This window comes from Pseudopipra pipra, chromosome 6 (assembly GCF_036250125.1).
Source record: "Pseudopipra pipra isolate bDixPip1 chromosome 6, bDixPip1.hap1, whole genome shotgun sequence".
NCBI lineage: Eukaryota > Metazoa > Chordata > Aves > Passeriformes > Pipridae > Pseudopipra > Pseudopipra pipra.
In genome coordinates, this window is record NC_087554.1 from 5,940,223 (window position 1) to 5,953,171 (window position 12,949).

Sequence of the window (12,949 nt, forward strand, 5' to 3'; positions counted from 1 at the left end):
CGTGGGAAATGGGGATGTTGCACAGCTGCAGAAACAAGTATCATTTAAATGGCTGGATTCTTAACTATTGAGTGCTCTGTGGCTTGTGGAATGATGGATTGCTTAGCAGAGGACCGACTGGATTTGTTTAAATCTTTCTTATCCTACGAATTCAATCATCTCAAAGGTTGTAAAACTGTTAAAAACAATAGAGGTTCATATCTGCTGTAGATGCAAATGGGAGGCTTAAGGGAGGAGCAAGTGAAGAAAGAACATGTAAGGACACGGTTCCAGTGGAATTCCTGCGATGTGGTGAGGGCAATGTGCCACAACACTGGTTTGGTAAGCAGGTGCTTCCTTCCCCAGCAGCCTGCTATGGGAATTGTACTGATGCAATCTGTTTCACTGTTGCCAGACACAACCTGTAGAGAAACTACTCCCAAATACAGCATCTGAAGCACAATGTCACAATGTGGCATCAAACATGGTAGCACAAGGCAATGATTTCAGGCAAGGGCTGATCCTGATGACAGGATTGTTTCACCAGTTCTGGTAATCAGTTCTCCTCCAAAAACGTACTTTGTTCTGCCTTTAAACTTGCATTTCTCTGAGATGTGTATGTGTGGGCAAAGGGAGCGGCAGGACCCAGTGACTCCAGTCATTCTTTTCATATTATACATACAGATGTACTGCATCTTAGAGAAGTCTGAAGTTGCCAGCAAGCATCATGAGAGTCCTGAGAGACAGGTAAGTGTAATTAATCCCCTTTTCAGGAAGAAAAACTGAGGCACATGGAATTTGTCAAATACCCAAAGTCAACCCCTGTAAGTCAATGATACAACAGATCGATTTTTAGGAGTAAAAGACAGTTGTTTGCTGTCACCATTAAGCACTATAGCATCAAATTTTTAAACTCGTGGGAATGGGTAAAAATCCATGCCCTTTTAACTTGATTGTATGGATTCACCATGGCCACATTTTAAACCAATGTATGTTGCTTAACGCCTGGAAGAAAGGTACGTCTTCTATTGCAGTGCCCACAGATGTGCTTAGTTTGAAATAATTTTACTCTTTTGGTGCTGAAATTCCTATGGTCAGGGTATGGGTTGAAGGGCACATCTTATACCAAACAGATTATTCAGTTGTAAAGTTTATCTTAGACTTTTCAGTCTTCAAACATTTGCTGACCATGTGTTTGGGAATTAAAAAAAAAAAAAAAAAAGCTTAGGTGTTGCTCCATGACTGGGTACAGAAGTAGACAAATGATTTCTTTTTGTAAGGCTTCATTCTGGTGCATTTATTAGTTATTTATGTAATTATAAATTCCAACATGGGTACTTTCAGCCTGTTGAACTGATTATATAGCCTTTTACATTTATTTATCAGTGTGCAAGACAGATATGGGGTATAGTAACCCCCCATTTACACTTACTCTTTTTCATAATATTCAGGTGTTAGTGCTGCTGTTAATTCCTGCCCCCTACTGGCAGCAAAGCAAACCTGACTCGTATGGATTTTAAGTATCCCTGTTGGAGCCAGGCTTTCCAGGGACGCGAACCTTCTTTGTGAATGGAGACTTTTTACTCCATGAGCTACGAGGTGATGGGGGTTTGTTTTTCTTTTTTTTTTTTTTTCTCCCAGGTGGAAGCACTGTCGTTTCCCAGCGTTTGCAGTTCAGCTGGAAACTGAGCCCACACATATTCAGATACGCTTGGAGTAAAATTTCCTTTTAGCTGTGGCACGCAAACAGCCTTACAAATGCTCAGAAAGACACTAGGCCTAATTAAAAATGCTTCATCAAACTCCAAAGTGTCACAAGCTTTGTGGCTGGCAGGGCTAACAGTTTAACACCACGCAGTTAGCAACTTCACAATAATTTAGGTCAAAATCAAGAAGCATTCAATGACCAACTGAGAGCACAAGAACAATATTTCACAGGAGTGTTATCTGAGCTGAAATCCAGCTCACTTGCCAGGACAAACATTTCACTCTTGCAAAAGTGCCATCAGACAATTTTTTTAATGTAATTGCTATGAATATTCAGGAACACAGTTCTAATTAATATCTGAATGTCTGGCTTTTCAGCTATTTATACTTCGAATAAGATCATATCAGGAGGTCAGATTTTCTGGTGATAAAGGAAGATGATTTGTTGCCAACAGAGGAGGTGCAAGAGTAGTATTGGCTGCAAGAATGGGATTTTTTGTTTTTCATCCATTTGCCCTGGTCAGTTGAAAATGCTTGTAAGATTACTAACGCTCTCTGAATGTCTGAGCCTTTGGGCACTGAGCTGGACTACAGGAAGAGCCACATCTGTGGGACCGGCTGTTTCCAGAGCACTTTCTACCAAACTCCTTGTGTTATTTTCTGTAGTACCTGTGGGCTTTTGAATGCTTCTAGTGAACAGAAGAACAAATGGTTAGGACATTCTTTATCCATGGGATTGTTCAAGATGTGTTTGAAGCTGTGCTTTAAATCTGTTAACATGGTGCAAATTTTTGTATGTACACACAGTAGGTTTTATTTTTAAATAGCATTTAATACAGATTTAGATTAATCAGGTCTATTTGAGAATCTAGCCATGACCAGTTTAAATTATATATCTATTTTAGACTCTGTACCAAATGGAAAATAGAAAACTTGGCTTGAATTACATTCAATTTGGTGTGTAGATAGACACTGGTTTTACTACTAAATAAGCACAAACAGATCTAAGCTAACAGGAATTGGATATACAGACCTGTTTCACAAAAAGCAATCTCTTAAATAAGAAATCTCTCCTGCTATGCAGAACACTGATGTGATCAGGGTGGAATCAGAGGGGTGTGTCTTCACGTGCTGATGTACCATTGCCTCTTTTTCTTGTTGCTATGGTTATGTAGCATATCCATGTATACACACATATACTTGTACACCTTGTGTGTACTTCTCCCCACACCCCATGGCTAAGAGTGGGGCTAACAACAGGGCATCCTCATCAAAGGTAAGAAGCTAAAAAGTTATATTTGAAAAAAAAAAAAGTTGTTTTGATACACTGGAGATAAATTACTGAGGTGCTTTTGGAATGACCACCCCGGAGATTTCCTGGAGTGCATCACCTTGCTTGCAGCCAGGAACAGCTGTTTCCTGAGATCCTACTAATTAAGTAATTAGGCAGCCAAGTCAGACTCTGCTCTTGCCAATGTAAAGGTGTGTGAATGCAACTATCCACTTAAGATGGGCATGATTTGTATGGTGTCATCCTAACTTTATCCAAATGCACAGTTTATTATTTTACATTTAAGATGGCTGGAACTGGTGTGGTGCAGAACCAAACCATGGTGAGGGGAAGCAGTAGAGAGGATGATCCTTGGGCTTCACAGCTGAAATGACTTGTTTTGAACTGTGGCAAAGCTAGATTAGCTGGAAATCTCATTCTGTTCCTGTTCAGTGGGGGGGGGGGGGGGGGGGGGGGGGGAATGTCATCGGGGCCAATAATCTCTCCTTCAAATTGAAATCAGGTGTTCTACAGGGAAGAGACATTACAGAGAAGCGAGGCATGCGGTGATCAGTTTCTTGCCAAGGATCGAGTCAAATTAAAGGGCTGGAGGGAAGAAATATTTTGAAAACAGGTTTTAAAACAGCCATCAGAGCAGAATCTTATATGGCTCACAAGTACCATTAAATACTTTGCTTCCCCTTTACACTTTAGAGACATGAAAAAGCAGTTAAGTACTTGAGTTGAGCAAGGACACGCAAGAAGCCGAGGAAGGGTGCAGGTTTCTGTATTATATCCCAGAACTTCTTTTTGTTTATTCATACAGCGCATGAATTATTACTAAGACTAAATAGTTAATGAGGGTTGATTCTCACGCCGAGAAGGACGCGGGGGCGGGGGCGCTCCCGCAGCCGCATCTCGCACCCACCCGGGGTGGTTCATTCGGGGAGATTCACCCCTCGGGGGAGCAGGGAAGGGTGTGCTCCGCTCCTGGCCGAGCCGTGCGGGGCGCGGGGGGCCGAGGGGCGTGCGGGGCTCGCAGCGCGGCCGTGGCCGGGCGGCGGCGCTGAAGAGGCCCGGGGGGGGCCGCGCGTCACGGCGGGGGGCGGGCGGGGAGCCCCCGCTGCGGGGGCGTCGGGGCCGCGCCTGGGCAGCGGGCGGAGCCGCCGCCGCCGCCTTCCCTCCTGCTCCTGCCGCCGGAGCCGCTCCGCGCCTCGGAGGCTGCGCTCGGCTGCGCTGGGCTCGGCTCCGCGGCGCTCGGTGCGGCCCCGCAGCCGCCGCCGGCAGGGAGGGAGCGAGCGAGCGAGGCGGACGCCGCCGCCCGCGCCGCGCCCATGGGTCCCCTCCTGCTCCTCTGGGCGTGTGCGGCCGCCGCCGGGGCAGGTGAGGGGCCGCGCCGGGGCTGCGGGGCCGGGGGTCCCTTGCGGCGCTGGAGTCCGTCCCGGGGGTGAGGGCGAGGGCCGGGGCCGCCGCCCGGAGCGCGCTGGTAGCGGGAGGAAACTTTGAGGGGAGGCGGCGGGGACCGGGAGCCGCCCCGGCTGCGGCCGCGCATCCCGCAGGGGATCCGCCGGGCGCTGACCCCCGGCGGGGCGGCCGCGGGAAAGTTTTGCGAGAGCGGCGTGCGGGCTGCGCCCCGCGGAGACGGGCGGCGGGCAGAGCGGCGGTCCGGGCGAGGGGCGGCCGCGGGGGTCTGTCCGGGTGGCTCTGCCCGCGGTGCCGGGCGGGACGGATGCGGTACGGGCGGGATGCGGCTGCAGGTGCGTTATTCCAGCCGGTGCCGTGCCCGCCCCGTTTTCTCTACAGTGTTGCACGACCCAAGTACCGCTTCTTGTTTCTTACGGAGGCTTTGTTCTCTTTCCCCGGGTACCGCTCCTCCTCGTTTGGAGCTGATGAAGGGGACATTTCTCCCTGGTGCTTGTAGCTCTATTCCCAAGGAAATTACCCGGCACAATTATCAGAAGTGCAAAGCAATTCACGTTTTATAATTAAATTCATATAGTAATTATTACCTCGTTAAAATCTGCAGAGAGATGCGACACAGAAATAGTTGAAAGAAAATACCACCCGTCCCTTTTGTAGTGGTGTTACCCCTGATAGTGCAGACGGAGATTTTAAATGGTCAGTAGGACCCAAAACTCTACTACTCTGAAAGTTCTTTGTATGCAACAATTGCCACTGAAGTTGTGAGAGGAAAGAGCAAAATGCCTCTTCTCTAGCCTCCTCTTTACCATTTGAATGATTGCACATGGGTACGTGGAAATGGCTTGATTGTGTTGAATGTGCTTTAAGTAAAAGTTTTTCCATCCCCAAATGGCACGTTACACACGTCGAGGAGATTATAAATGTGCTGCATATGTTGCATGGCTGCACATTAGCTAGATGGAGCGTGGCGTGATTGCTGGTGCTTGGGTGTAGGTGATAAAGGCACAAGCAGAGAATACAAGCTGTTGGAGCTGTAAGGCAGAATTAATTTCTTTTAGGGATTTCCTAGTGACATCATTCATAATTATATGGCTTAATCCTCTAATCTATTGTAGAGCCTTCAGTTCACATTGGGCCGAATCCACCAAGTCCTGAGATGATTTTTACTCCCGCCCACCTGACTGAATCATTTGGGGTGTTGCTTGTGTAAGCCACTGATTTAAGGGGAATGGCCCAATTACTTTAAATAGGAATTGAAAGCAACATCAGCCGGAATTGGGCCCAGGCATTGCACAGTTCTCCAGTGAGAGCAGACGACTTGATGCTTAATTTTTACTTCAGAAAGAAACAGTATTTGCAGCTGCTTGTTCCACTGAGGAGAGACAGCATAAAATACCAGATGCAAGTGCAGTTGATATGCCTGTGGTTTCTTTCTGATAGACTGGTGGAGACCACAGGGGAAAAGGAGACTTGGTTGTCATACTGAAGCTGCTGATTTGTTGTTTATTAATTATTAACTACGCTTTTGAGTGCCTGCTGCAGTTTGAAGAGCCAGCTCTTCAAATGACTAGGAAAATGACTAGGTATTTAAAGCAGTGTAGGATCTTGCTAAATAGTTACTGTGACATTGGAAACACTCTGCTTTTGAAAGTATTTTAAAAGCTGGAAGGGGGCACCCTGAAGCTGTCACATAAGATCCTTCATTGGCATAAATCGAAGCCTGTGCAGCTACAGTGATGTATACTTGTTGAGCCTTGGATATTCAGGCTGGAATAAACTGTTTTAATAGAGCAGTGGAGCTGCTGTGATTTATGGGAGTGCCTATACTTGCTTGATGTGGTTTCTGTCCTCATCCTGTTGATGACTGTGACAGAGCTTTCACTTACTTTAATGGGGTTAAGATTTGTCTTACTGGACATACGTTGTCCTTTCTGTTGAGCAAGTTTCAGTACCTATTCGACCTCACTTCATTTAAGTAGGTTATTGCTGATTTGAATAGATGTAGCCCTTTCAAATGAGGAACAGCGTACTCTCTTCCTCACAGAGACAGCAAACACTGTCTTTCCTGATAGGTAGGTTCACACAATTTACATTGTGCTGCTTTTCTCGTGAAAACCTTAGAAGAAATAATAATGCCTTTCTGGTTTTGATGCTGGTGTTTATTCCAGAAGGGGAAGTTGTTCTTGGTCTGTCAGCGTGTTCAGTGTCAGTTGTGGTTGTTCACTGCCAAGTGTCTGGGGTGTAAGTCAAAGATAGTACTATAAACTTGATGATGTTGCTGGTTATCTGGGAAGTTTTTACCTTTGGAGAAGTTTATCTGGGTTCTGTAATTCTAATTTTTTACAAAATGTGTTTATCCCCATATCCTTATGAAAGCACTGTGTATGTACTGTGTATGTATGGATGTGTCTGCACTCTTGGAGCTTCAGTTCCATCAGACACCTCTAGATATTAATTTTCCTTGTAGAGTAAGGTTGCTAGAGACCTAAAGTGTTCAGTATTTTTTACTACTCTGTCCCTTGTGGAGTAGAATCCTCTGCATTAGCACAACACGTTTTTCCAACAAATTTTAATCCTTGAGGAAAGGAGGAAGTGCTGTAGTACAGATGATTTATGAGTAGTATGTGTAACGTGTTCGTTCTGTACACCTCGGTAATTTCTCAGAACCTTTCAAAGAATCAAACTAGAGTATTTGCTGCTTAACTGATCCAGAAGTGCAGTCCTGGAATAACAAATCAATCAATTTAAAGCTGAATGTAAGTCCACTCAGTGGAAATCAATCTGGACGTGCTTTACAGGTAATGTCCTTGCTCCATGGAAGTCAGTGGGACTTTTACCATTGACTTCAGCTGTGTCAGGATTTCATTCTTGAAGCCTGTTTCCATTACTAATGACGTTAGTGAAAAATTTCATTAGGAAAGTGTTTGGATCCCACACAAGATATTTGACCAGGTCAAATCAGGCACAGGTCTCTTATTGCTGTGTTGAGAGAGACACAGAGGTCAGGCTGGCCTCTCCCCATCCCTAGAAAAAGGACATATGTTTAATGAACTTGGTGTGCTGTAACTATCAAGTTGCCCTTAGCTTTTCAACATAGAAGTTTCAAACTGCTTGAGTCTGTCTTTTCTGTCAATCCCATCAGGTCTCTACTGGATCGAGGAGTGCTCGTTTATTTCCTGAGCATAAACCTTTCCTAAATTTTAGGTTTAGATTTGTACTTCTTCTGTAGGTGCTTCTGGAGCCCAGAGATGCTACTGCTGGTTTAGATGAATGAATGTCTGTAGGTGGCTTCGGCGCACTTTGTAGGTGCCAACTGTGCTGAAATACAGAGGTGCCCTTCTAAAGCAGTATCAAACAATTTTGTAAGTCACCCCAGGCTCTTAGATTACAGTATGGTGTTCTTTGCCCTACTACCCTATCTCCTCCAGGGTCCTTTTGTCCAGTTGGGAAGATGGATTGCATGTACACTATGAGCTGTGGGCCTGATTGGTTGGTCACAGCATAAAATGTGAGAGGAATTCTCAGTCCTCGCGTCTCCCTGGAAATAGTGTGGCCAATAGATGAATGCTGCAAATCTCTCTCATCAGTTTGCATAGGTGGTTATGCTTTCCTTATTTATTACTCTTTAACCTTATGAAGATACTGGATTAACGTATCAGTTTTAGAATGTTTTAACGTCTGTGTAGGAAAATCTCTGAAAAGGAAATAGTTTAATTGAAAGAACTGGAACAGAATATCTTCTCTTTCCTGCAGCAGGGGTACTGTCTTATAAGTAATTACTGTATACAGTGTGTGTGTGAGTGGGAAGGTACTAGAAATGTCTGTGCTAGATATTCTTCTCCATTCTTTTCATTACCTGATTTGAAATAAAAATTGATCTCTCTGCCTCCAACAGCTGTAGGGTTTGGAATGGATCCTGACTTACAGATTGATATCATCACAGAACTGGATCTTGTGAATACAACCTTTGGGATAACACAGGTTTCAGGACTACACAATGCCAGCAAAGCATTTTTATTCCAAGGTAAGAGAAACATCCTCAATTCTCTTATCTCACTTCTATCTGCATGAAATCATAAAAGCTTTGATGCTTAAGTGATTCCCTGTAATGGTGGTCTTACTTAACTGTTGCTTTCTTTAATTTTTCTTTTTTGGGAATAGTTCTTGTTACTTTCCTGAAATGCAGATGACATTGTTTTGTGTGTGCTGTCAGGTAGTGGAGGTTAGAGATATTTAGGGAAGTATTTCTGTGTAGGTTTTCAATACTCCCCAGTATTTATTTCTAACTAAATATGTGAAAGTGGTTCCAAGGGATGGACTCTGTTGTGTTCTTGTGTTCTTTCTCTCTGTGATTATACAAATGCAGAGACACACACAACTAAAGCTCTGTAACTATGAGAAAGCATTTAATGTGTTGACACTGATTAGTAACGTAGCAAGTCTTTCATCGACTTTGTGAAAGCTGCTAAATTGGGAAAATAGAACAGTACTGTGTTTAACTGCCCAAGCTGAGTACCAGGGACAGGATAAGTCACTTTGAATTGTGATTCCCCCCCACTTCATTCAGTATTCTAAGATCATTTTGTGAAGTGTTTTAAAATGATGTTGGTTTTTTTGTATTTTTTTACTGAGTGAAATTCTGGATGTAGTTTTATAATGTATTTTAAGTAAGGCCTAGATTAAGAGACAATGTCCTGTGGGGTGAAAGCACTGAGTTGCTACAATATGCTTATTAGGCAAGAAAGACATTTATGTCATTTAAGATTAACATGTGAATTAAAACACAATTGGGAACATTTTTATTGTGGAGACTTCCTATATTTGTTTTTTCTTTACTGTGCTTTACTCGGTGTTGAATTGTGCATATTAGTGTCTCACTTTTTCATGTCTGTCCTCTGTTGCTGTTTTAGAGGCAAATGATTATGATCTCATTTAGCTTTAGTTCTGGATTTGCAGTGCTAACTGACTTTATTGTAAATAATAAAGGAAGGGAGTCTGTAATCTTAGTTCATTCTTTGTCTGGCCAAGGCCATCTTAGAAGTCAGAGCAGATGTAGGGTGTTGACCTTGGCTGGATGCCAGGCACCCACCAAATCTGCTCTATCACTCCCCTCTGCAACTGGACAGGGGAGAGAAAATATAGCAAAAGGTTCATGAGTTGAGATACGGGCAGGGAGAAATCACTCAGTGATTACTGTCGTGGACAAAACAGAGTCAACCTGGGGATATTAATTGAATTTATTACTAACAAAATCAAAGCAGGATAATGAGAAGTAAAAACAGACCTTAAAGATGCCTTCCCCCTACCCCTCTCTCCTTCCCAGCTTTACCTCCCCACCCCAGCGGTGCAGGGAAACAGGGAATGGGGGTTACAGTCAGTTCTTCACAGGTTGTTTGTGCTGCTGCTCAGGGAGAGGAGGGTCCTTCTCCTGCTCCTCGTGGGGTCTGTCCCATGGGAGACGGTTCTCCACGAACCTCTCCAGCGTGAGTCCACCCCACAGGCAACAGTTCTCCTCAAACTGCTGTAATGTGGGTCACTTTCCCACAGGGTCAGTCCTTCAGGCACAGGCTGCTCCAACGTGGGTACCCCCCATGGGGCCACACATCCTACCAGGAAACCTGCTCCAGTGTGGGCTCCTCTCTCCATGGATCCACAGGGCCCTGCCAGGACCTGCTCCAGCACAAGCTTCTCAGAGGTTCACAACTCTCTTTTGGGCATCCACCTGCTCCAGTGTGGGCTCCTCCAGGGGCTGCAGGAGGATCTCTGCTCCCCCATGGACCCCCATGGGCTGCAGGGCACGGCTGCCTCACCACGGGCTGCAGGGGAACCTCAGCTCTGGTGCCTGGAGCACCTCCTGCCCCTCCTTCTCCACTGACCGTGGTGCCAGAGCTGTTCTTCTCACATATTTCCACTCCTCTCTTCTCTGGCCACAATTACATCTGTGCAATAACTTTTTTCTTTTTCATTCTTAAATATGTTATTACAGACCTGTTACTGTCATTGCTGACTGGCCCATTCTCAGAGAAGCCACCCTTGTAGTCCCCCCACCACCAAAACCTGACCACACAAACCCAATACGGACATGGAGACCACCTCAGGATTTGTTTCCAGTCTTTTATGATACAACAAGTAACATGATTTTCACTGATTTCCAAATTAATGTCCAGAAATGCAGCATTAATTTATTAATTTAAAGATATCAATTGTGTTTTCTTCTGATACCTTGACTTCAGGTTTGTGTGTTATGGACAAAGAGTACTGAAGTACGACCATTCCTCCAAGAGCTGCAGTGCCCCTAATATATGAATAATTCTAATTGCTATTCCGTGCAGCTTATTGCAACCACACTGGTGAACTGTCGTGGTGAGTTTTCACAGGCTGGTGGTCAAAGCTGTAGGGAAGAAGTCTGAGATGTTTGTCAGAGCATGGATTGAGACCATTGCTGAAAGGTTAATGGTGAAGATGTTATGGATATTCTATTCTTTTTTTCCTTGGAGGAATACACCTGTAGTTTAGGAACTTAGGCAGGACTAGTGTAAAAAAGGTAGAACGTATGAAATTTGTATGAACTGAAAGATAAATGTTCATGGGAAGCAATAAACAAAAATTCACTGTATGAAGTGAATAAACAATTTGAATGCTGTAGTTAGGTACATAAAGCTTTTTTTTACCATTCCCACAACAGAAATTGTTTTTGCTAATGCACACAGGAATAACCCTGTGCTTGAATATCACCTCTAAGTGTAAAACTTCCTGGAAGGTGGCTCGGGAAGATAACTTTCTTCAGTAAAGCTCATCAGCCCTTGGGTCAGGAGAAGATTGTCAGATGGGATGGAAGTCTGAGGCTGCCCTGTTGTCTGCTTCCCTTCTTGTTCATATCTGTTATTTGTTAAATGTCAGCAGCTGAATGAATTCCCTTTTACTGACAGAGGTGACTTACTTTACAACTACAGTCTGGCTGTGTGCCAGGTCCCTTGGCTGGAACCAGGAGATACTTAATTTTGATTTTTTTTATCTTGCCATGCAGTAAAACCAATATAGAACTTGGGGCAATGTATGGACAACTGCTGTGTCTAAGATAGAAGTAATAGTTTCTGCCTCAGAGATTCACAAGAAAAACTTCACCAACGTGACACTCCCAGAGCAAAGACTGAAAGTTAGTGGATAGTTTCAAAATTACTTTATCCTACTGGACTAGCTATTCCAGCCTCCAAGATGTGGTCTTTTCAGCACAGCTTTGCTTTGGTTAGTCCTTCCCATGTGTGAGTAGTCACTCACACTGAAAGTCACTCACACTGAAAGGCAATCCTGGAGCAGTGGGATGCAGCAAGGCATGTGTGAGTAGTCACTCACACATGCCTTGCTGCATCCCACTGCTCCAGGATTGCCTTTCAGGCTCTGGCAGGGGAGCACCTGTTTCACCTGGCAGGATGTTTGCTGAACATGGAGCCACATTAGAAGACCTCTTTCCAGGCTTTCACCGCTGAGGATTCCCTAGTTTAGGACATAAGAAAAGTTTGTGAGTATGTTCTTTGGCATGTGGTTTTTCATAGGGATGGTTTTGCCTGCTGCCTTTGTCAGCAATGTATTGGGGCTTGGAGCTTCCATAAAGGTTCCCTGTTGTCATGGTTTGAGATAGTCCCCAAATCCAATTCCCTAGCTCCATCCCCCTCCCACATCTCAACCTAATGTGAGATGGGTTTTTCCAGACAAAACACACCAGACTCAAAGTGGGGGAAAGGGAATATATTACAATGACTGTACAAATAAATACCATATCACATTATATACACGATCATAACTATCTCTACCATGACATATGTATTTACAATGGATCACATCTCTTCTCCCCTCCAAATAAAAGTCCAGGAGGGAAAGAAGGACAGATCCCTTCCAGTCTCTGAACAGCAGGATCTTCTACAGCAGCAGGTTCTGTCTGTCTTCTCCACATGCAGCAGCTGATAGCTGGCTTTCTTCCAGCACTCAACGAGGGAGGTATCAAACTCCCCCGGCCCCATCGCCTCAACCGAGGGGTCTTCCGTGGGCTTCGTAACCCCAGACAAGGTCGTATCACCACGTCATATCACGAAGACACAGGGGGGTCTTCGTGACTGTCTGGTATCTTCAGGAGACTCAGCTCCTTCTTGCAGGGCCTCTGTGCCACTGCCTCTCAGGCTGCCACCGCGGCAGCGGTGCAAGGGGGGGAAAAGCCAAGGTCAACTCCCCCTGCATTCCATCTGGCCGTCCCGGTCCAGCTCCCGGGACGTCTCTTGAGCTTCTCAGCTCCTCTCTCTCTCCAGTGCTGCATACTCCAAGGCTCCTCTAAAAATAGGAGTCCATGTCCCTCTTCTCCAAGAGGGTCTCCAAGGGAGTTTTGGGGAATCTGGTATCAGTCTTACCCCAAACTCTGTCTCTCAGCTGCTGGCTCTCTTTCTCCTGGCTCTGTCTTCCAGGAGTCCTTCTCTCCGGTGCTGCATGTTGTTTCTGCTGCTTCTTCAGTTCAGGTCCTTATCTCTTGGCTCTCTGCCACCGTTTCTCTGGTCAGTCCCGGCTGCTGCTCTGTGCCCATGG

The 12,949-nt window shown here is 45.1% G+C and overlaps 1 protein-coding gene across 5 annotated transcripts in view; it reads left to right on the forward strand.

Annotated features, from left to right (window-relative positions):
• Nucleotides 1-4,062: 4,062 nt before the first annotated feature.
• NELL1 (neural EGFL like 1) overlaps nt 4,063-12,949 on the forward strand; it is a 282,121-nt gene continuing 273,234 nt past the window's right edge. For 4 of the 5 annotated variants that reach the window (XM_064657177.1, XM_064657179.1, XM_064657178.1 and 1 more), the window contains exons 1-2: nt 4,063-4,339; nt 8,274-8,402. In XM_064657177.1, coding sequence (XP_064513247.1) covers nt 4,291-4,339; nt 8,274-8,402 — 178 coding nt within the window. In that variant the 5' untranslated portion in view covers nt 4,063-4,290. The remainder of the gene's footprint in view (nt 4,340-8,273; nt 8,403-12,949) is intronic. The other variant, XM_064657176.1, reaches the window with a different exon arrangement.